A 24,595-nucleotide genomic window follows, 5' to 3' on the forward strand; every position below is an offset into this window, starting at 1 on the left:
ATCTCATGAGTACCGGACACTACACTGACTCCCTTCCTTCTTTGTGTTTCCCTGGGTGAGCGGCGCCACGGACGAGGATCTGCCCCTAGCAAGGAGGAGACCCGAGGGGCTACGTCGAACGGATCCATCAAAATCGAGAGCCCATAGGAGGAGCCGAAGCCGATCCCCCAGAAGGACTCTGATCTCTAGGAAGACCTGTACGGACTACTTATACGCTGCAATAAAGCCCTCTCTGACTAAAACGCGTCTCCTGCCCATTCCTCGCTCTCCCGAGATAGCCGATCCCATAACACATATATAAGTTAGCAATGTCCCATACAGCAAATCACTATATTACGGCCAGGCTGGCCTGGCAGCGTGATTTATAACAAACTATAGATGACTCTATGTGGACCTACTGTTGTACTAGCACACAACGTATTTCTTTACATGGCAGACATAGGCTGATACACTTCAAGTATGTGAATAGAGTGGATTGCACTCCAGAGAGATTACACAGGTATGGACTGAGGGACAGCCCGGCTTGCAACAGATGTAACGCACAGACCGCAGATTTCCTTCATCTTGCATGGTCTTCTCCGGGGGTGTATAAATTCTGGGAATCTGTTTTCCTAGAATTGGGGAAAATAACGGACTCAACACTCACTCCAGACCCGGCTCCCACCCTTTTGGGATATTCCGAACAGCTTCCCAAGGCAATACACAGATTAGTAGACATGGGTCTCCTCATGGCGAAACGGAGGGTAGCTATCAGCTGGTCTAGGGGCCCTACACCCACTGTAGCCCAGTGGTTGCACGACATGCTCCATTGTAGCATACAAACCGAGAATTTCAGCGAACTACTACCCCTCGGAGCTGACCCAAAAACTTCTGGGGGCTTTACATGACATATTAATCCACTATAAAAACTGATACAAGTGGTGATGTCTCCACCGCGCAGTATCCATACTCTTGTCACTTAACCTGCTTTTATGCAGCCCATCCTGCTGAGTTACCTTAGATGTCATGTAAGCATGGTACCTTAGCTCCCAAGGCGACACACCTGTGCTGGCAGGAGGGATTGCCGATCTGGTGTCCGTTTGATATATGGGTCTCCCACCTCTGTGGTACATTTATTTTAACGCTGGGCATAGTTCACAAAGTAGCGCTACGTGACGAGCACTTCGCACTATGCGAGCTACGCTTAGCACTACGCGAACTGTGTAGTACCCTGTTCGCACTGTGCAAGATGCTGTTTTCAACGATTGCACAGTGCGGACAACGATCCGGCACTGTGCAATCATTGAAAACGGCATCTTGCACAGTGCAAGCTGTAGTTTTCTGACGCTCGAGAATATTTTTACTCGAGCCGCAGCTTTCTAAACGTGGACTGGTAGTTTCTCATCGCGAGTGGTTGCGAGCATACGGGAAACCTGACCTCCCTGCATTGAGAATCTCGCCGGGAGGTTTATTTTGCGCGCTCGCGATCGGCAACTTGGTGTTGCTGATCGCGAATGAGGAAAAAGTCTTGCCGGGATGTCATTTTGCTTGCTTGGGATCGCCAACTTGACGTTGAGGACGCAAGCAAAAAATGACCACTGCACTATGCTATGTTTCTTTGCACTGTGCTACGTGCAGTTCGCGTAGTGCGAAGTACTCAAACTACACGAGCTTAGAGTGAGTGCTTTGCCCCAGGTTAATTTATTTTCAGATGATCTTCATGTGTTTTATATTTTGTTAATCTACTGACCATCGTAAGTTATGTATGCTTTGGGTATAATGATAAACTGTGCACCAAGAATGTTTTGTACAGAAGGTTCAATAATAAATGTTAATAAAAGAAATTAATAGAAAATGCTATTTCATAACTTTCCTCTTTTCATTAGGCTATTAAAGAGTTTCAAAACATTTACACCACAGCCCTTGACGACTATAAAAAAGGGGTAGAAGGAACTAATACAACTCTACTGTCTTTCCACACTACAGTAAGTATTCTACATGCTAACATCTACTAATCTGCCTTATGATAGTATTATTATTATAATAAAAATCATGTTTAGTCACATGAACCTGCTGCTTTTGTTTCAAAATGTTACTGATTACCTTTCACATGTTTCAGGACAATATGAGGAAATATATTTTTATACTGATTTATAGGAAGGAGCTGCTGAAAATGAGACATTTTGCTAAATATTATTTCATGAATAATGAGAATTTTGAACCTTTTAGGTCAGGTTGAAAGTGCAGCCGTCACCAGTCCTTATGTGATTTAAAAAAAGAGCTTTTAGGATTACTACAGGAAGAGACTGTAGGCCCGGTCAGAAAATGTTACCTCAGCACAGTTTTTTATCTGGCAAAAGCTGTGTTCCGCCAAAGAAAGGGTCCTTACCCTCCAGGCAACTGCGATCATTGTGTTTTTTCAATCTGTGTGAGCATGGCTGTTTTCATCCTCGAGAGAAGGATCACTAAATTGAAAGGGATCGAGCATGCCTTTTAGGGCACACATACTTCTAGATAACCATGGTGTTTGCTCTTCTCTGGCAGCAGCACAGATGGTAGGAGCACAGACAGGAGTGTGTTGCTGTATTGCTGTCAACGCCCCTCTTCCCTTATCAACTTCAGAGTGCAGTTTTGTGTTTGAGATCAGTATGGGATGCTCAGGGTCCACTAATTAATATGCATTTGTACATACTTTAACAAAGCACTTCTTGAGAGAATTGTGTTTTTTCTAATTGCTTTAGTGAATACATGTATTTGATGGCTGGTATAAAATGTGATATGCTATGTTGCCATTCACTCACCCACATTGTAACTATCCATTCATCCACCCATCTCGCCTTCAATGTGCTTTCGCCAAGTAGGAATCATCTGTTACTGGACAGTGCAATTTCCTCTATTGATATCTCTTCCCATCTCTTGCTTCTTTCTCAAATTCACTCTCCACCCTTTTCTTTGCACACCCATAACCATCAGCTCAACCTCTCATCTGTTCAGTCACTAATGTATCTTACATTCATGTATGCATGCATCGGTCCACAACCCCACGTTCATCTATAGAGCCATCCATCCACCCAACCATCCATCCACATACTGTCCTTTCATCCACCTATCCATCCGTCCACATGCCTACCTTCCATTCATCCGTCCATCCATATACCTACTGTTCATCCATTCATGAATCAACTATTCATCTATCAATCCCCCATTCATCCATAATCCCCATGCCCACTTTTATCCATCACCTATTCATCCACCCATCCACATCCCTATCTTTCATCCAGCCGCCCATTCATCATACTTCCCGACACATACCAACCTTTCTCCTACCTATGCATCAATCTATCCATCCATCCATTTCTACATCTACCATTCATCCATCTGTCCACATAGCCATCTTCAATCCATCTATGCACCCATCTACCAATCCTCTGCCATTCGGATAATAACGTTTTTAATCTGTATAATTATAGTGTTGGCTTTTCTCTGGTGAAACCCATCAGTACAGAAGCACAGACAGGGTGAGCACATGTAGTTAGGAAACATGTGTTGGTTAATTCATGCCCCCTGCAACTTTCTCTGCATTGACTCCCTTCACCTAATGTCAGCAACTTCCCTCCAAGCTGCCACACTTCAAACATTTTAATTCCAATAAAGGACGGCATAAATTCATTCTGCCTCCTCTACCTTCATCCTGCGAATCATTTATCAGAAAATGTATACACTCGCCTCCCATCTATCTAGGCATTGATTCATTGATCCATCCACACATTCAACCTCGATTCATCCATCCATCTTCCTTTGATATGTACATCCACGCAATCACCATCCATCCATCAGATCATCCATTGATCAGTTCATTCACTTATTCATCTTTCATCAGTCTATTCATCCATGAACCTTGCCAGCTATCCCTACAACTCTGTCTGCTCACACAGCCACTTTCCACACATCCATGTATCCATAAAACTGTATTTTAAAACTGTGCTTGTCTAAACAATTTACATTACCTACTTCTTCATCACTAAAAGTACAAAAAACAATTGCGTAATACAGTACTCTTTTATATACCAACAAATGCAATTTTAAAAGCATTGCACAAGCCACTGTATTTTCTAACAAATATGTAACTTGCACCTCTTCTATATGACTTTTCATACAATCTCTAAGGCACTTTACATGTATGTCACGTTATCATTAAACTTTTCTTCCTACCAACATTACCCATGCTATCTACTTGTAATTCTTCACATTAATATGCAGCAAAAGGAACAAATGATGGACCGAATGCTGAACTATGAAAACATTCACCCTCAGTCACAAAGATCTGAGTTTAATCCGTCATTCTGTTCCTCCCCACACCACCCCAGTTTGGACCCAGCCATATGCAAAGCGGTCTTGATCCTGTTCCTTTTTGGAACAGTCAAGCCCGAACTGCCATGCCATGTCCTCCCTGGACCAGAAACAGGCACCCTGGGACCTGTTTCGGGGCATCACCCCTCACCAGCTAGGCTAGCTTGAAACCAGCGGTGCAGTGAGCACGTGACCCACGTCTGGGCATACCCTTCTCCCAAGAGCAAAAGGAACAAATGATGGAAAAAAATGCTGAACAATGCAAACATTAACCCCCAGTCACAAAGATCTAGGTTTAATCCATCCTTTTTGCATTTGTCACATTATTACACAGCATTCCTTTGAAGCCGGAGCTATTGGCTTTGCCAATCCTTGTTTGTGAAGGGAGAAGGCGCAACTATGGTGGCTGATTCTCTATGGAGTGGAGCTTAGACAAAATGGCAAGTCTTTATTTATCTCAGAATGGTTTTGATAATTGAAAGGGGGAGTGTAACAACCCTGTAATAAATGTTTTCTCAGGTTTGTAGTCAGACCAGTGCTTCCAAGTCGAGTTGTGGCAGTGTTGTGTCCGTGCTTAATTTGAGCTGGTGGTTTCCGGTACTCAGCACCTGCACCTGATTGGTTTCCGGTGCTTGGCACCAGCATTTAATTGTCAACACCACACTTATGACAGTCTGCCACATGGTGGCGCTGCTAATCTAATTTAGAGATGAGAAGAACAATGGTTGTTTCTGTATACAATATACATTAAAAAATACTAATACCTGCCTCCACAGCCACTCCTTTAAATTTGGAGACCTGTATTGACTGTCGTGACAGGGGCAATGGGTGGTGAAAGCTGCAGAGACCTCCTAGTCAGGGCCCCAGCACTTATTATTTTACAAATTAAGCATTGGTTTGTGTCAAGTTTCACTGAAATTGCAGCCCTTGCTCTAAACACGCCTGTCCCACTAAACAATGGCTGCATTCCTTTTTAAAATTCACCAGTTCTCCCATAAGGAACAATGAAGTAATTTTAAAGGTCACAGACACCCAGTGGTTATTCAGAGCCTGTATCTAGAAATTGTTTGCATTTTAAACTAAGCATTCAAACTATGCCAAACAAAATTGTTGCAACTATATATTTTGCTCAGCTATGTCGATCTTGGCTCACAGACACACAAGGCCCGCTTCACAAACATTTTTAATACCATAAATGCCAGCTGGAACCAGTGCCTCCCACACATGACCCTTGACTCTTTCCCCTTCACTAGTAGACTCTTCTCATTGTTATGAGTAGCAAGTTCATACTGCTGAGCTTCCAGGTTCTCTCAGGTATCTTCAACTAACTGAACAAACTCATCAGCAGTGTCATGGCCTGGTCACATGAGGAAGAGGGTCAAAACTGGATTGCATATGGCCGGGTCTGAACTGGGGAGGCGAAGTGAGCTAAAGAATGATGATGGATTCAACCCAGATCTGTGACTGGGGGTGAGTGTCTGAAAAGTTTCAGCGCTCTGCCCATCATCTCCTTGTGTTTGCATAAATTGAAAGAATCCAGTCAATAATGAGTCAGAAGATTATGGCGTCAGAAATTAGAGATATTATTGAAGGGTTTAAGAATGGCTGCCAGGTGAAATATATATTAAAAAAAGGGAAGGAGGAAGTTATTCCAGTTTTGAAACAGCCATTTAATGCAATTTTATCGTAATAACTTTGCATTACCATCGTCCTGACATGATACACTAAATACCTTGATAATAAACCCAAAACAATTCTCCAAAATGTGAATTGCATAGATGCATTTTGCTGTTGAATGCAGATTAGAAAATCTTTGCAGGGGTGATAGCCCAAAGACTTGTAAACGTTGCAGAAAACTGATCCATGAAGATCTTAAGGAATATGTCAAAGGGAGACAAATAAATGATCTTGCACATGTATTGGTAAGTGTAATAGATCCGGCGATAGCGTATATAAAAAAAAACCCTGGTTGTGATATCACTGGAAATGTTTGTCTCAGGTTTTGATTCCCCAGATTTTACATCTGCAATCCAGTCTTTGTATAAGACCACCAACAGGAAAAGTATTGGTCCTAAAAATAAAAATCTGTTACGAAGGAGTAGAAAAAAAGATGACTTATTTCCCCTTTATTACACTCTCTCTCTTTCTTGCCCCTGCCATGAAGTTTTTTCATCAATAATTTCACTGCAAATGTTGCAGTGATATTATCAGTGATGTTATAGAAGATGTTATGAGTGATTTAATATGTGAGGTAATTAGCAGTGCATGGCAATGGTGTGAGTTGTAATTACCTTAGGGCATGAGTTATAGTTATTTGAGATAACTATAACTGCTGAATTTCTATGGGTTTATTTGTCTAAAATCTGAATCTAACTATAACATCCCTGCAACCTTTGTTTTTTTAGTGAATTTCTGTTTTTTTTAATGCTATTACCCAATTACGACGTCCCTGTAACCTTTGTTTTTTTATAGTAAATGTCACATTTTTTAAATATAAATTTGTACGACAATTTGACCCATTAGTTCAATTTACTGATATACATTTTCATGAGTTTATAAATACATTTTATTCACAGATTCATTCTATTTATACCCTTTATATATATATATATATATATATATATTTTAAATAAGGTATGGTAACTTGTGTGGCCTTTCTACAAATGCACCAAGTCTTTCATTTTAAAATTCATTTTATGGATCCGCGGATCTGTCATGAACCTTTGAACAAATAAGGGGTCTGCCGGTGGTGTTGCATACATTTAATATTAAAACAGCAATACATTTAATACAAAAATATGCCATTACAGTTTCCGTAAGTGTATCACTGCCTGTGAGCGGCTGTGTGAGAGACTGTGTGGGGGTCTGAGTGTCTATATAGATGTGTGTGTGTATGTGTGTGTGTGTGGCTGTGTGGTTGTGTAAGTGGGCATGGGAGTGGCTACATGGGTGTGGGAGTAGGTGTGTGAAGGGCTGTGTGGGTGTGAGTGGTTTTTTGATCTGAGAGTGGTTGTGTGAGTGGCTGTATGCTTGTGTGAGTCAGTGGGTGAGTGGTTGTATGGATGTGTAAGGGGTTATTTAAGTGGTTGGGTGAATGGGTGTGTGACTGGCTCTGTGGGTCTGTGAGTAGGGCTGTGAGTGGGTCTGTGAGTGGGTGTATGAGTGGCTGTATGGGTGTGTTAGTAGGAGTGTGGGTCTGTGAGTATATGTTTTCTGGGTGGTCTGGATCAGCAAATCTGCACAAATCCGTGAGGATCAAGAATAATTTCTTGCCCATTAGGGGTCCCCCACAGACCACTTCATCAGTAACATGGGGTCAAGTTACCTCTGCCTCTACACTGATGTCTTCTATCACTTTTACTATATTAACAAACGATGTGAACAGCTATTAAACAAACAATGATATAACAATTTTTTTATGCTAATCAGCAGGAACCAATGTTTCCCTCCTTTTTAGGTCTCACCTAGCGTTGCAGCGCACATGCGCCGCTCGCTTTGCGAGCCATGCAGTATACACTATAACGGAGAAGCTTTGTTTAAGCTCCACCCACTCTCCACCCATGTTTTTGATTAGCTTACATTCTAAATGCGGCCTTCTCATTGGGTTTCAGCTTGTAAGTCCCTCCTCCTGACGGCCATGTCGTCATTTGTGTTGTTCCATGGCAATTGGCCCCTTTACTTTCAAAAGTATTTTGTTCCCCTGCCACCCCCTGTTTCCTGCTGTGGTCTGGAACTTCTTGGCATCACCCCACACACTCCCATTTATGCCTTTTTGGATGCCCACACTTTAGTTACAAATGCAATAGGTCTCGCGTAAATACAAGTCCTATTGCATTTTAAATGCTTGTTTGTCCTGTGATTTGCTGGCAGAATTCGCATTCCTTTTTACGTGTCGCCTAGCGTTGCAGCGCATGTGCTGCTCTTTTTGTTTTGGTCACTTGATGCTAGATGAGCATGAATTGGAAATGTGTATATTTTTTATAGTGCTGAGTGATGCTAGTGCTGCCTCTTGGCGCTTAAGTATAGCCCTCCATGCTATATACCGGATTACTGTATCTGTGGAGCGCTGCTTGCTGCTGACTCACATAACACACACCAGGTGCTTCTGCCTGGCCAGGACTTCCCCACAGTGACCCGGTGAGGGGAATTTTTTTATCGAGGGTCACATGCTATGTGTGGCAGGGTGATTTAGGTGTGGCGCAACTGAGCCGCAGAGCTCTCTCTGCCTCTCTGCAATGTCCAGCGCGGCTTGGAGTGAGGAGTACAGCCCTGTGTGTGTATATGTGATGAGGGCGCAAGGCCTGCAATGGTGTCAGCTCCTGTGTGTGTGTCACCTAGTTTTGCAGCACATGCGCTGCTCGCTTTGTTTTGGCCACTTGATGCTAGATGCGCGTGAATTAGAAACGTATATTTTTTTAATAGTGCTGAGTGATGCTAGTGCTGCCTCTCGGTGCTAAAGTATAGCCCTCCATGCTATATTCCTGATTATTGTGTCTGTGCAGCGCTGCATGCTGCTGACTCGCGTAACACACACCAGGTGCTGCTGCCTGGCCGGGACTGCCCCACAGTGACCCGGTGATGGGGATTGTTAAGCCGGGGGCCACATGCTATTTGTGGCAGGGTGATTGGGGTGTGGTGTCACTGAGCTGCATTGCTCTCTCTGCCTGTCTGCAATGTCCACAGCGGCTTGGAGTGAGGAGTGCAGCCCGATGTGTGTATGCCTGATGAGGGTGCGAGGCCTGCACTGGTGTCGGCTCCTGTGTGTGTGATGAGTGCGTGCGTTCTGTAGTGGTGTCTGCCCCTGTGTGTGTGGGTATGATGAGTGCGTACGACCCGCAGCGGAGTCAGCCCCTTTGTGTCTGGCTCTGTATGTGTGATAAGTGCTTGCGGCCGGCAGTGGTTATCTACCCCTTTGTGTGTGGCTCTGTGTGTTTGATGAGTGCCTGCAGCCTGCGGCGGTGTCTGCCCCTGGATGTGCGTGTATGTGTGTGTATGATGGGTGTGTGTGGCCTGCAGTAGTGTCTGTCCCAGTGTGTGTGTGTCTTTGTGTGGGTGATGAGTGCGTGCTTCTGCATCGGTGTCTGCCCCTCTATGTGTGTGTCTTTGTGTGTGTGTGCGTGTATGATGAGTGTGTGTGGCCTGTAGTGGTGAGTGTGTGAGTCTGTTTGTTTATGTTAGTGTTTGTGTATATGATGAGTGTGTGTGGGGCCTGCAGCAGGTATATGTGAATGTGTGTTCACGTGTGTGTGTATGCGTGTGTGTATGAGTGTGTGTGAGAGTGTGTGCCTGGTTGTTGTTTATATGTGCGCGCAGGTAGTAACTGGCGTGTGTTCATGCGTGTGTGTGCACTCATTTATGTGTGGTTGCTCATGTGTTGCGTGGGTTGTAAGTTGTGTGTTTGTTTGCAGGGATGTTTGTAGGCAAGTGTGTGGTGGTGAGTGTGTGTTTATATGCAGGTAGCGTAAATGTTTCGAACCCGCGTACCATTTTTGTCACGTGGACACAGTTTATTCACTGGCTGGCGTCTCTGGTGTGCTGGTTTCAGAAAACAGCTTTCAGTATCAAAGACCGGAAGAAATTACAAATATTAAATGTTAAAAATTGTGGCACGGGAGTGTGTCCAGCATTGCAAGGAACTGGTGTGCCTTGCACAAAAAACTTCATGGAACAAAAACAGTAACTGGACACAGGACTGCAGCTGCCTTCACTGACTGCAGAGTGCACACGACAGGCTTACTGTGCGGTGTTAAGATATATACACATGGGTGTGCCAAAAAGACATTCAATGGCGCTTGTTTAAGGGCACACTCACAGGTGTACATACGCAGAGGAACATATTTCTGAAGGCTCTTCAGTAAATCCAACCTAAAATCAAAACCTTCTAGGAAACAGTGTTCCTAAAAATAGAGCTGCTCTATCTAGCTTGTTTCCCAGGTTAATGTAAAATTGTAGCATTTCAATTGCTTTACACACACACACAGATGTATTACTAATAAACCTTTGTCCCTCTGCTGAAATAAATAACTTGTGTTTATATTGACTTAGTACAAGATCAAAAAGCTCACTGTATAATGCAATAATATGCAATAATCTGCTGCATCACTAAATACTTACAGGGTCCCAAAGGCGAGACCGATTGGCATTGCCAATGCTTGTTTTATTCGCCAACTGGATTTTGATTCATGTACCAATTCTTTTCCAGTCTTTTAGCCAACTTAGCCTGCCAAAGAGTCTTTAGTTTTCTGCTATATATTAGCATGCTAGGTGGCAAGAAAGTTTCAGTGAAGCACCATCTGTATATATTACAGTTCACAAAGCCTAGCTCATACAGAATTAGCTCATGCTGCTGAAATGAACAACTGTTCAGTCACTACCAACTTGAAAACACCGTTCTTCAAGAGGACATTATTGCTGAACAGCACAATAATCCTGCTTTTGTTAACAAGGACCTTTTTTGCTGCTTATGTAAACAGATATTTTTATCCTCAGAAAGTTTTCCTCCTAAAAAAAAGACAAAATAACTAAAAAGATAAAAGTTGCATACTGATCAATAATTGATAACATTGATACATCAGTTTATTTTCTAAACCTTTCTAAATTTGTCACCCACAATCACATATTTACATCTAATGCACCAGTAATTTGATATTCATTAATCCTGAAAATACCACACCAATAGCCAATTTTCATATTTTTGCAAATTAAATAAAAACTTGCAATGAACTCTGCTTTCATAACAGTTTCTACAGTAACACAATCATCTTGACACACCTTTCCTAACAGTCACCGGTGTTCACTCTAGAAACATCACTCAAACATCTCAGAGTGCTAAAATGTACATACAATGAGGTTCATAAGAGCAGTAGAGCTTGTTTCATTACATTCTTTGTTTTATAATTTGGACTCCAGGTTTTATGGATTTTTTTTAATTTGCATCTGTATGTATCCATATTTTTTTTGCCCATCTTATTTGTATTTATCCATATTAATTTTGTGTTTTGAAAATAAATGGTATGGTAAAATGGTATATTTCCACATTTATTTGACAAACATGGATGTTTATTTTGATGCCTTCCACGTTTTAGAAACTTAGCCAGCCAAATATAACAATACACTATAACCACAGGTATATATTAGCATAATATGCAAATATATATTAACATATACTTGTATCTCTGACAATCTTGTCCTGCTTTGAACTTCCAGTTCTGTCCCTCTGCTCAGCCGTTGGCCTAGATTCATGAAGGAAAGCATGGAGAGTGACTCACAATTTTCTGTATTTTTCCATTTTTTTAAATAATTACAGACAGGAAACAAATTGTTTTCTGTCTGTATTTACCTGTAAAAATGAAAAACTAGAAGTTTTATTTATAATTTAAGAAACTGTACTTCCTTTACTGACAAGTATATATAGTTGAACAACTTTATTTTTTACCACAATCTGCAAACTTTGCTCACATCTCTCTACATAGTAATGCGTACCCCTGAAAAGCTATACTAACACATCTACATCTCCCCAAACAGCTTTTCACTCTGTAAACATAATGTAGAATAACTTTACCAACATTAGTACACTTACTGACACATTACAACAAAGTTTACAAAATATATTATTAAATACTTGAGCTTGAAGTTATTTCTTAAATTCACATAAACACACAAGTCTCTTTCACCTTCTCTCCTCATAAATTCACTTCTGCTGAGCCCAACTCAAACAGACTTCTCCACCAAAGCACCAAGGACAAACTAAGCTATTTGTTGTTCTCCACCCCATTACAGCATTTCTTTAACTATGTAATAAGAATGGTACTTATTGGTAAACCTTGGCCTGCTTTTTTTTTACTTCTCCCCATATGATCTTGCTAAACTCAAGCAGGATTGTAAAATACGCTGTGGCAGGCCTAGTAATTTCCATGCGAATCTCATGTGAGGAACGCAGTATCGCAAACACCTCGTTGCAGCTTTCCCATGCAAGTCTCATGGGATGCTCACAAGATCGAACAACCTCTATAAAAAAACAACCACCTACTCATCACAGTACTTACCTTTTACACGCCTTTCACTCAAAAACAAGCACCTCGATATGCATTCCTACTAATGGAGTGTATTGAAAAGTCATGTATTCCTTTTTACTATTCACAATCCCGCAAGAGTTCTGCAAGATCGCTAAAATTAGGTAAAAACAATGTACATTTATTTTCTTCACAGTAGTTGTCCCTTAGACACCTCCTTTCTAAACTTAGGGGCACTGCATTCCTTTCTGCCGCTCCCTTATATAGCTTTTTTATTTAATTTCTACAACAGCTCTATTTTCCACAGTAAACAGTAATGGCAGCAATTTCATTTCTAGCATTCCAACAGCTAGCCAATCAGAGCTCTTGCTTGAGCCTCTCGCGAGAGCTTGAGGGCTCACGAGAAAAAGAGTCCTCTCGACAAATCACAGAGCTCCATTTTCAGTTTTGCGTTCTTGAGGTAGGCTCGCAGGACTTTTGCTAACCCATATGCCAAAATATACAATTCTTTTTCACCCTTAGTATCTCAACTTACACCAAATCACAAAAAGCACAACCTGTGGACCACAACCAACTTACACCAAATCACAAAAAGCACAACCTGTGGACCAAGATCTAGGGGCCCAATGTAGGTAAATCTTATTTACTGACTCTAGAATACCGAATTCTACCGATTCGGTATTTTAGATTCGGTAAATGAGATGTAGGAAATAATTCGGTAATTTTTACTGAATCGGTATGATTCGGTAATTACCGAATCGGTATTTACCGATTCGGTAATTGCCATTGATTCCTATGGGCCTTGAGGCCCATAGGAATCCATGTCAATTACCGAATCGGTAAATACCGATTTGGTAAAATTACTGAATTGTCAAGGGGAACAGGCTGTCACTTTGACACCCTGTTGCACCCCTGATTCTGGCTTGTGTGCCATGTGGCACACATACATGCCCTAAGGGCATGTACACCTGTGCCATGTGGCACACATACATGCCCCAAGGGCTTGTACACCTGTGCCATGTGGCACACATACATGCCCTAAGGGCATGTATGTGTGTCTCATGGCACAGGTGTACATGCACAGATGTGCATGTACACAGGAATTCGTTATTTACCACAAAATAGTATTTGGTGGTAAATAACGAATTCTTAACCTCTTCGACGCTCATGACGAGCTGAGCTCGTCATGAGCCACGGCGCTCCGGTGCTCATGACGAGCTCAGCTCGTCATGGGCCGGGGAACTCTCAGGCGCGGGGAGAATTCCCCTCCTGTTCTGAGCGTTCCACGGGAGGCAATGCACCTGTGACAAGCTCAGCTCGTCATGAGCACCGGAGCGCTGTGGCTCATCCTGAGCTGAGCTCGTCATGAGCATGGGGGTGCTGTGCGCGCCCCCTCCCCCCAGCACAGCGGAGGAATAACCCCCACAGTGAAGGGGTTACGGGCCTGTGGCACTGTTTCCAGTGCCACCTACATCTAGATTTACCAATTCGGTAAATTTACTGAATCGGTAAATTTACCGATTCTGTAAATTTTAGGCCCCCTACATATCAAAAACCAAGTACCGGTCGGTAAAGGCCGAAATCGGCCGTTACCGACCGGTATTTGGTGTCCTACATCGGGCCCCTAGTCTCTCGACGAATTTGTTGTGATTACGTTCAGAAGTTTTTACTGTAGCTGTGTCTAAAGAAGTCTATGGAAAATGCATGGGCATTTTATGTTTTGGGACCCTCATTGTTCTCGGTTCCCACTTGACAGATCAACCCAAAACTTTCCAGGAAGGAGCTGAGGTGGATGAACGTTTTTCTGTAAAGTTTGGTGAAGATTTGTCGAACAGGGCCAAGGTTATTAGTAAACCAAAACATATATATATTTTATATTTAAGCACTTCAAGCAAATTGCACTATCTGATATAAAATATAGACTCTCCAATCGGGGATCCCACAGAACACTTGGTTTTATGAAAGACTATATAAGTCGAACGTTTAGAACAGAGGAGATTCTTTACTGGGGAAACTTAATGGAATTTGCAATTTTAAGAGTCCACTCCAGCTGTCATCACCGACAGGTCTGCCATTGCTGTTGAGTGCCTGTACCAGTGCTACCTATTTGCTAGGTATATCATTTTTTTAAAACACTGTAATGATAAATTCATCTGATGAATAGACACATAGAACCACCATGTGGAGTAATCAAGTGATGGGTGCCGGTCTTTAGAAATAAGTGCTGTTGCAGAGCACTGGAAAATGCTGCAGCAAATTAAGCATTGAATACAAACTAAAAGCTTGGGAAGATTTACTTAAAGGGAGTTAGGAGTATAACGAAAGTGAAGTACATCCAATTGTAAACTTTGGATCTCTTCTACTGACCACTTGTGATTGTTGTTTATTGCCAGCATCGAGGTGTTGCTGCCGTTTCTGGGATCTGGCCGGGAGGCCTACTGCTGCTACTGGGATCACCTGAAGCCTCTCCCTGCTCCGAAGCGTGGACCGCGGACTGCCTGGGGACTCTATATCCCAGAAGGCAGTGCGGTCTCGTGTGAAGAGCTGCGCCACCCCCCACCCGCCCTACAAAACTCGGAGCAGGCTCCCGCAGCGTGAGACGCACGCGGGCTCGACCGGGCGAAGCCCAGGCCAAGGGCGGGCCCGTCCTTGCCCGTCTGTGCCTGGATGAGGCTGGGCTGGGCCCACCCTCTAATCCCCACTTTGTGATTATTCTGCAAGGGACGATTGACAGTAACAAATAATTCTATAAAGGACTATGGCTATATTCTAACTTTGCTCAGTACATCTAGTTCTTTGACTGTGGTTCTTTGCAATTTGTTAAGATATTCATTGTGGGCTTGTTTCACGGGTAACTATTGAAGGCTGCAACATAGTACAATTTCCACAAGAAACCATTCTTATCCCTGACTATCTCCAATTACAGCCAGCACTTGTTGAGCAACTTCCACAACAGATATGGGAAAAAGGAAACTGCCTAGTAATAATACAGGAGATGCACCACGATCATCGAGTGACACCCAGCAAACCCTATTAAGTTATCTCACATGGGCTATGGGTGCCTTGGACAAACAGATATCATCAGAGGTGGAATCACTGGAGGCAGGTACATCGGGCCCCGCCTCAGTTCTTGAACAACCTAAGGCATTTGACAATCAGGGCAAGATCCCGAATCCTAACCCTGTCCTAAATGGGTGTGCCCAGCTTCTATCTGAGGAGATTGTATCGGGCAACTCCGAGTCGCCCATGCAGCCACCTCAAAAGATGCAAAAAAATCTGGTCTTGGGGGAGAAAAAATTGGGAGAACAGCTGCTGGGGGATGCAACAAAAAAACAAGTGAAATCAACCCCTCTTATAACGCAAAGGCAGGGACAATAAGGGAAAAAAAGAGTGGGGACTAGAAAAAGCTCTTACAAGGGGAAAGAAGATCCGAAAAAAAAAAACAAGGCCGATTCGATAGAACTGAGGAACTTAACGACCCTGGTAGAAAGATTAGACTTTTATCTGAGAGTTAGACTTGACCAACTGGGAGAGAGATTGACCCTAATTGAAAAATCCATTAAAAAATGAAGTCCCCAGTTAGCAATAGGGACCTGATATCCCACGAACTAGCTCCTGTTACTACGGAAAAAAGGAGCAATTAAGGCCTCTACATAGTACAGATATAAACCCTAGGAATAAAACTGTGGCGAACATGCCCAACTCTCTAAATACCCTAAATAAAATGGGCAATGCTCCTTATCTACATACTAGAACACCTAATTCTCCATCCACCATAGAGTCGGGGAACGGATATAGGGGTACCACAATTACAGAATATGCTAACAGATCTTACTCACTAGTATCTCAACAACATTGTGCTCCAACTATAGGTCCTATTTCCTCAGCTCACCACTTAGATAAACTCCCCATTGACCAGCATCTACACCTACCCCCAGAGGTAACTCCTTATGTGGTTGTCATGACAAACATCCCAAAAAAACCTACAGTGGAAAAAGAAAACTGGGACTCCTTAAGAAATAAATCATTACACTGGCTCGGAGGGAGGACGGGGTTAACCCACCAACTCTTCACCGAGTTCAAGATGGCAAGAAGGGTACAGTGGGTTGGGTCACGTGGCTAAATGTTTCCTGGGGATTGTATAGTCCTCACATTTAAAACTCCAGCTTTAGTGAAGAATATTCTTTGGATGGAAACTATGAATCCACTATTTATGAGCAAAATTAATGTCCTTCTGCTCAGCTTTTTCTATCCCCCTGGTATTATGGCCGAGAAGGATGAGAATACAAACACGAACACTAACATCTACACAAAGGAATACGCCCCAGGTCACTCTTACAATGTCCAAACAACAAATAGGTATAATTTACTATCTGGTCTGGAGGAAATGGATTGACTTCCAGAAATATAATCCCCCAAATTAGAGAAACATAAAACATTGAGTAAAAATGGTTGCCTTCCAACGGTTCCTCCTCTAAAACCCAATACATTACCACCCATTTCTTTAATTGAACTAGAACCCCGGGATTCACAGAAATGGTGCTCGAACGAGGATGTACCATCTACCCTGTATGTTAATGCTGATCAAAATGTGACAATTATGGAAGAGGAGATAGATTTGTTCGATGTCATATCCCAAGGGGGGCCACGAATTATGGTTTACCTGAGAAAGCACAAAAGGGCAAGTCCGGGCCTGGCATCGTCTACTGGAACGTAGCAGGGCTGAGAACTAAGGTTGCTAATGATTAAGATTAGAATGTAAAAGATTTTAGAATTCTCTGTCTACAGGAGACTTGGACTACTTCTGCCCTGAATATGGAGGGATATAAGATGTAGTTCCCCCCCGCAATTCCTTCTGTTTCTGGGAGAGCCAAAGGAGGTTTGGTTACGTTTATATCAAAACACCTAGATCTTAAAGAAATAGTCCCCCTTAAACTTGAGCCAAACGACCAAATTATCACCCTTAGTCCGTCTAAAAGTGATACCTATGTTCTGGTTAATTTTTATAACAATCTGTGCAATGCTCAGCTGATTTCCGTAAAAAAGGAGATCAGTACTATTTTGACTGACGTCACACACAAGAGCACTAAAGAGGTCTCAATAATATGGGGTTGCGACTTTAATCTATCTCCATGCAGCCACAATAACGATCTATTGTGTGGCTTGATAGATGAGGCCGGGAAAAACTTAACGCATTTCCCACACACAACAATAGGGAATTCTCTAAATGAAACGATGTTTATATTAAACCTTGGTATGGCCAATGATTTAGTGTCGCCCCAGGTTTCGTTGACAACGACCTTTCATGGTAGGGGAGCTATGACTATAATAGACTTTATATTTGTAACTAGAAACATCGCGTCTCGTATTTAAAATGTTAAAACTCTCACCAATGCTACCAGTGATCATTATCAAAATATCCAAATTACCCGACTGTACATAGTGGGAATGACTGGTTTGGATCACTCCGACAAGACAACTTGGTTTTAGACAGGTTAAATGGTTACTCGCTTAAATGGGCTAAAATTGATCCATTAGGGGTAACAACGACGGTGGCAAAAAATTCTTACGAATCTATAGCAATCTGTCTGGCTGACTCCACCTCTCATCAAAAGATTTTAATTAACTTTGAGGCTATAATTAGAGCTATTAAAATGCTCTGTCAATACAATTGAAGAATACTGCCAAACATAAGGGTTGGTTTAACAGTAATTGCACTAAGGCATATTCCGACTTAAAACTTTCCCTACACAAGATAAAAACGGATAAAAAAAGAAATTGCAACCCTTAGAATAGCGTATAAAAAAGCCATAAAAGCAAGGAAAAATGAATTAAAAAATGAAGCGTGGGAACAATTACAAAAAAGCTGCACAGAAAATTGTAAAGTCCCCCTTTATATCTGAAGATAGGGAGTTTCCCAAGGTAGAAGTAGTGATAGATGAAGCAGAATGGATTGCACATTTCTCTCAAATATTTGGAATAAACAATAAGGAAGTGACTGTTGTAGGAGAAAATAACAGGTTAATCTCTCCTTCTAACTCCTCACCTTTCCCAATCACCCTTAATATTACTTTGCTGGAAGTAGAGAGTGCGTTAAAGGCCAGTAAAGGGGGTAAGGCCCCAGGCCCTGATGGGGTCCCTGTTGATTTGTTTAAGTTTAATATGGACCTCTGGTCTCCAATCCTCACAAAGGTCCTAGAAGCCTCCTGCACAGTAGGCCTTATTGAATCATGGTCACAATCAATATTGGTGCCGATATTCAAAAAAGGAGACCGCCAAAGCCCATCCTGTTATCAGCCCATATCCCTGTTAGACTCCCTGGGTAAGGTGGTGGGGTGCATCATTCTTGAATGCTTACTCCAATGGTCAGAGGACAATAAAATTCTGTCCGACCTTCAGTTTGGCTTCAGGGAAGGTATGAGCACGGCAGAACAAGCCCTTAATTTGACTCTATTGATTGCCAAATATACAAATGCAAAGGGGGGAAGTCTTCATATGGCTTATGTAGACCTGTCAGCAGCCTTCGACTGCGTCAACCACTCTAAAGTATGGAAGGTACTGGGCGACCTGGGTATAGATCTTGCACTATTAAACTTTCTGAGAGAACTGTATTCAAACGCTAGGGCTAAAGTAAGGTTTGGAACAGGAGGTGAACTCACGGCACCCTTTAGACTTGAGAGAGGGGTAAGGCAGGGATGTGTCCTGGCCCCCTTTCTTTTCTCGCTCTATACGAATGGGCAGAGCGGGCAATGTTAGAGGGGTGCCAGCCAGGAGCTACCCTGCGTGAAAAAACTACCAATCCCCGCCCTACTCTATGCGGATGATGCAGTGATCATTGTGCGAACTCCTCTTGAACTCCAACACGCTGTCAATAGATACTATAGTTTTATAGCCAATCTAGATTTACAGGTCAACATCAAAAAAACTTTTGTAATGACATCTGGCCAGAGTAAGAAGAAAATGCAGAGTACTTACATAGATCAAATCAAGCTGTAATCCACCACCGTATATGCCTAACTTGGAATTTTAATCGACAATAAGTGCTCCTGGGCCAAGGCAATAGAGGTCAGGAAACTTTTGTTCATTAGGGCTACCACTGCCTTGGTTAATTTTGCACACAGGCTTGGCAAAAGATCAGCGGTAGAAATTATACAAATCTATCGAGCTAAATGTGTTAGAGTGGCGATATATGGAGCAGGGGTATGGGGCTTTGCGAAAGTGGATGCTCTTCAAAAGGTGGAGAATACCTTTTTGATGTTCATTCTGTCGGTCCCTCGTAGCACCTCCACTTTTAGCTGCCATATGAAAATGGGTTTGCTACACATCACAGACCTGGTGAAACTCCAACCTATCTTATTATGGTATTGCATCTGGACATCTCCGAAATTAGTTTATAATAGGGAACTTCTGAGTGATTGTATGTCTCTTGAAAACTCAGATAAAATACCATGGTTCCTGTATGTTAAAAACTTTTTGTTTGACTTACGTTTGATAAAATATTACCATCACCCTTTACTGATAATTGTGTTTCCCAGAAAAAAGTTTAAGAAGAAGTGTTTAGCACATATGGAGGAACTGCGACTGGCTACGGATATCAAAAAGCTCAGTTCAGCACATCCTATTAATACAAACCACTTTGTCTATACAACAGTAATTAACCTTTAAATTAAATGGTTACGATAGGTTTGTGCTTACCCGATTTAGAATGAATATATTTCATCGCCTGGTCACATTTTCAAAAATGAATGATTGGTCGCACCCGTTATCAGTTTGCCCCTGTGACGAAGCTTCTACACAGTCTACATTCCAAGTTGTCATGTTTTGCAAATTCTATTATGAATTAAGAAAGCTTTGCATAATGCCAATATTAAAGATCTTAGGCATGCGACAATGCCGCCCTGCCTTCCTGGCACTCCGATTCTTAGAAACAGAGTGTTTTGCAATTAACATGGCAAGTTTTTTAAAACTGTGTTTGAAACATGGACCAAATCTAGAACAGGAGCACTGATGTAGTTATGATGCAACATATTTTTATTTTTTTGTATCTTTTAATCCATTTCTAGTGTATTACTCATATTGAGATTGTACTAATGTAGATATGAACTGGTATGCTTAGAAATTTGTAAATACCTAATATATTTTTACCCTCTTCTTTTTATAGTTTTGTATCTGACTGTATATTTTAAAAGATGAACTTCTATGGTTTTTCGTAACATTGAAAACCGAATAAAGAAATTTTGATTTGATTTGAACTTTTTATGCAAGTAACAAATGGTGTCAACAGACACAGTTGAGCTTGAAGTTGCAGTGGAGAAACATCAAACCCAAAAGAAGGAAGTTGCAAAATGTTATGAAGCTTTGTGTCTGGCTCACAAGACAAAGATAAAGTTGCCATATGCCACTTGGAAAGGATGATTGTCAAGCCCCGCTATTAAAACCTACGGAAAGTATTGTTATGCACATTATGTGCGACTATGAATTACGCTCACACTCCATAGGCTCTATAGGAACCTACAAAGCTGAGTAGGATACAAAAAAATAAATCAAGAAGTGGTATGTATAAAAAGTAAAGCACCAGCGGTAGATGGTCTGCATATGTTAGTATGTTACCCCAAACTAAAGCTCTAGAGGAATGAAGTCTGTTCCTTAAAAATAGTTTTCAATATAAAGTGAAGGTAAGATCAATCGGAGGCGTTTTAAGGCTGGGCAAAGTGGGCTCTGGCCCAGGGCCCCCAACTTTCTAGGGGTCCCACCATTAAGCTTTCAGAACAGTTCCTGACAGTGTTATAATCAAAAAATGATGGGGACACCTGCCAAATATGTAAAGCGGCTCTCAGGTTTACAATATCTCATAAATATTCAAAGGCTTTGCACTAAAAGGGGGCCCCCTGAAGGACTGGAGACCCCTTAAAGATTTGGGGGCCAATAAAGAGGGCTGTCAATGATTAGACAATAGTTGTTAAGGGTATGAATGAGCTAAAAACGGATAATAAATTCCAAGGAGGGGGCCTCAAATTATGTTTGGCCCAGGGCTGCCAAAATCCTTAAGATGTCTCTGAGACCAATTTCGATGATATGTGGAACTGAGCTAAAACCAAGATACATTGTTTTCATGAATAAGGCTGAAAATAAATGAATGTTTAATATAGCAATATTAGCTCAATATGATTATTAAGAGTTGGATTTTCATCTAATATACCACCATTTACAGATTGGCTAATACCGATTCCTTAAGGGATGTATTAATGTTTTGTGACTGAAATCCGGTCTCAAAACATTAAAATGTTACCACTTCCGTATAGGAGGTGGTAAGCAATTCCCAAATGAAAAGCGGTCCTCAAGTTAACACTTCCTCTTTGTGAACGTTTACAAAAACATTTATATGAGCAGGCAATGGTCCATGATAGCACTGCCTGCTAAGAAAAAAGGTTTGTATAATTTCTTTTTTTTTAATACATCCATTTTTCCCTTAAGGAACGCAGGCTGCATTTAAAAAAAAAGACTGCTTTATTTAAAAGCAATCACATACAAGGTGGTCATTTGACCCCATCAGGCCATCACGCCTGTCATTACAGCCAATCATAGTGGGTCTCAATGTCCGACCTACCTCATGCATTTTAATGAGGTAGGTTTATTTTTTTTATTTTTAATGGGACTTATATAGCACCTGAATTACCACAGAGGGTTATTTCCGCGCTGAGACTGCTTGTGGCCCTACCTAGGAAGAGTTACAACAATGCGGTTTTCAGGAGTTTTCTGAAGGCCAAGAAGTTTGTACTCTGGCGCATCTGTATGGGTAGTTGGTTCCAGTAGCGGGGGGGCTAGATAGGAAAAGGCTTTCACCCTTGTGCATGCCAATTTGACACGGGGAATGCGGAGGAGTGCTTGGTGGCTTGACCTCAAGGGCCTGGCCGGTGTGTATCTGACCAATTTTTGGGCTAGATAGCGTGGTGCCGTATTGTGAAGTGCTTTATACACCATACAACAGATTTGTAACTTAATTCTCTTTTTTATTGGGAGCCAGTGAAGTTTGCGCAGAAGCAGGGCAGAAGGGGTTCTGTGAGGAGCGTTGCTCACCAGACGAGCAGCGGTATTCTGGACTATTTGCAATTTATTTAAGGATTTTTCTTTAGCATAAATCAGCAGGGCATTGCAATAGTCATCTGGCGAACAGCATCTGGCGAATGTGCCACGTTTTAGACGTTCTAGGGCTGGAGGGTCCTTATTCCGGTATTTAGCTGCTAACCTATGGAACTCCTTACCATTATGCATTCGAGCCTTGGATGACCTGCTTGTTTTTCGGAAAGCTATTAAAACTTTCCTGTTCTCATCTGTATAGCACTTGACCTAGACATTCGTGCGGTTCTCGCTCGAAATCTTTCTAGTCTCAGTTCTTACAGCGCCGGGACGCCCCGTTGCTGGGGCAGCTGTTGCGCTCTAGAAAATCCTATAACATAACATAACATAACATAACATATAACATAGTCTAGGATGCTGATGCTCAGTGTCTGGATTAGGGTTGTTCGGATGGCTGATGGCAGCAAGGGAAAAACATTTTGAAGGATGCCAAGAGTGTGAACGCATAGCCTGGTTGTGGTGCTAAAATGTTCCTCTAATGTAGTTCCTGATCAACTTGCACTCCTAGGTTTTTCACTATCTGCTTTGGGGGAGGGGCTGGTCCTAATTCCCCTGGCTACCAATTGGGGAACCATCTCACTTTTGCTTCTCCAAACTCCATGATCTCAGATTTTTCAGTGTTCATCTGGAGGAAGTTATCCCTCAGCCATTGCGCGAGGCCTTTCATTCCTTCCGAAAAGGTGTCTTGAATGTGCCGATCTTATTTATCAAAGGATAGGAGAAGTTGTTTGTCATCAGCGTAGGAGATGGGGATAAAACCTAGTTTCCTTAGTAGCCCTGCCAGGGAGGTAACATATATATTGAATAATGTGGGGCTCAAACAAGAGCCCTGCGGAACTCCCTTGGTGACAGTAGTGGTCTGGGAACGGTATGGGCTGAGGTTGATTGTTTGTGTTATATTAAATAGGATGTCAGTGAGTCAGTTCAAGGCTTTACTCCGAATGTCTATATCCTTGAGGCGTTTGAGCAGGATCTGGTGGGAGATGGTATCGAAGGCAGCAAACAGGTCGAGCAACACCAAAAGCACTGCCAGGCCACTGCCCACTGCCATTCAGATGTTATCAGTAACTTCCACCAGTGCTGACTCGGTGCTGTGCCTTGGGTTGAATTGCGATCCACCACAATTCGGTATTTCGAGAACCCATCCATTAATACATAGGTCAGGTCTCAAAATACCTTTGGATTCATTGTAAGTCAGTGCCCAAATTGTGACCCCTTCAAACAAATCCATATTGTACATTCCATTTAAGGAATCGCAAATTGTATCTTGTCACAATTTATGATTCCTTAAATGTAATCTTTGTACACGAGACCCAATATTCGATACGGGCTAACAATGTGGAAGGTTTACCTAAAACAGTCCAATGATTAGACATAAATGAATTACGCCGATTCTGAGGGCAGGTATTAATCGAAAAATGTAATTCAGAAGTGAAACTCTATCAAGGATAGGTTCAGAGGGAAAGCGATAGATGTATGTGCATCTGGTGGTGATGAGGTCTAAAAAAAGGGGGGAGTGTTTTGTAATATGTGTTTTAGTGCGTCCTTGCCCACTTTCACTGTTCACTGCGTCATACCCCTCACTGAGCTACATTTTGAATATGTTGATCAGCTTCCCACACCCTTTTCCAAACTGTAACCTGCATGCAGCTCCTTCTGAAGGTCTCTGGATCAAACCATGCTGGCCACGAGTCCGGTATTTATTATGAGTCAGGCCGTATTGTATATATGCATGGTAACCGAAACCGACGGATGCAGCCACATTGTAGCACAGCTCCACAGCACAAGCAAAGAAACTGGACTCTAAACCACCGGGTGTAGAAAAAGCCATAGTTGGGCCCCTCACAGCACTAGGACTCGATGCCACTGCACCTGCTCCACTAATGAGTGTCGTGCGTCTGCTAAAGAGCTGTGACGTGTATGTGTGGGTAAAGTGAGTCCAGCAGTTTATACATTATTGGGTGCTTTGTTGGGTACAACAATGATTGTATTTCTTTAATTGTATTCTCTAAACGCCTAGTGTTTTAGGCCCATCGAACCTTTTCCCATGTGCATAATCACTCGCTAGTAAAGGGCTTAGATCAGCATGTATTCTTTGTCTGGCTAACATTCTGGGT

At 42.2% G+C, this 24,595-nt stretch overlaps 1 protein-coding gene across 1 annotated transcript in view; it reads left to right on the top strand.

The window, feature by feature from the left end:
- Window positions 1–24,595, top strand: part of TSPAN2 (tetraspanin 2) — a 516,484-nt gene that overhangs the window by 448,127 nt on the left and 43,762 nt on the right. The window contains exon 5 of the mRNA XM_078641236.1: window positions 1,866–1,964. Within this exon, the coding sequence (XP_078497362.1) occupies window positions 1,866–1,964 (99 nt within the window). The remainder of the gene's footprint in view (window positions 1–1,865; window positions 1,965–24,595) is intronic.

The sequence above is a fragment of the Lissotriton helveticus genome, chromosome 5_1 (genome assembly GCF_964261635.1).
Source record: "Lissotriton helveticus chromosome 5_1, aLisHel1.1, whole genome shotgun sequence".
NCBI lineage: Eukaryota > Metazoa > Chordata > Amphibia > Caudata > Salamandridae > Lissotriton > Lissotriton helveticus.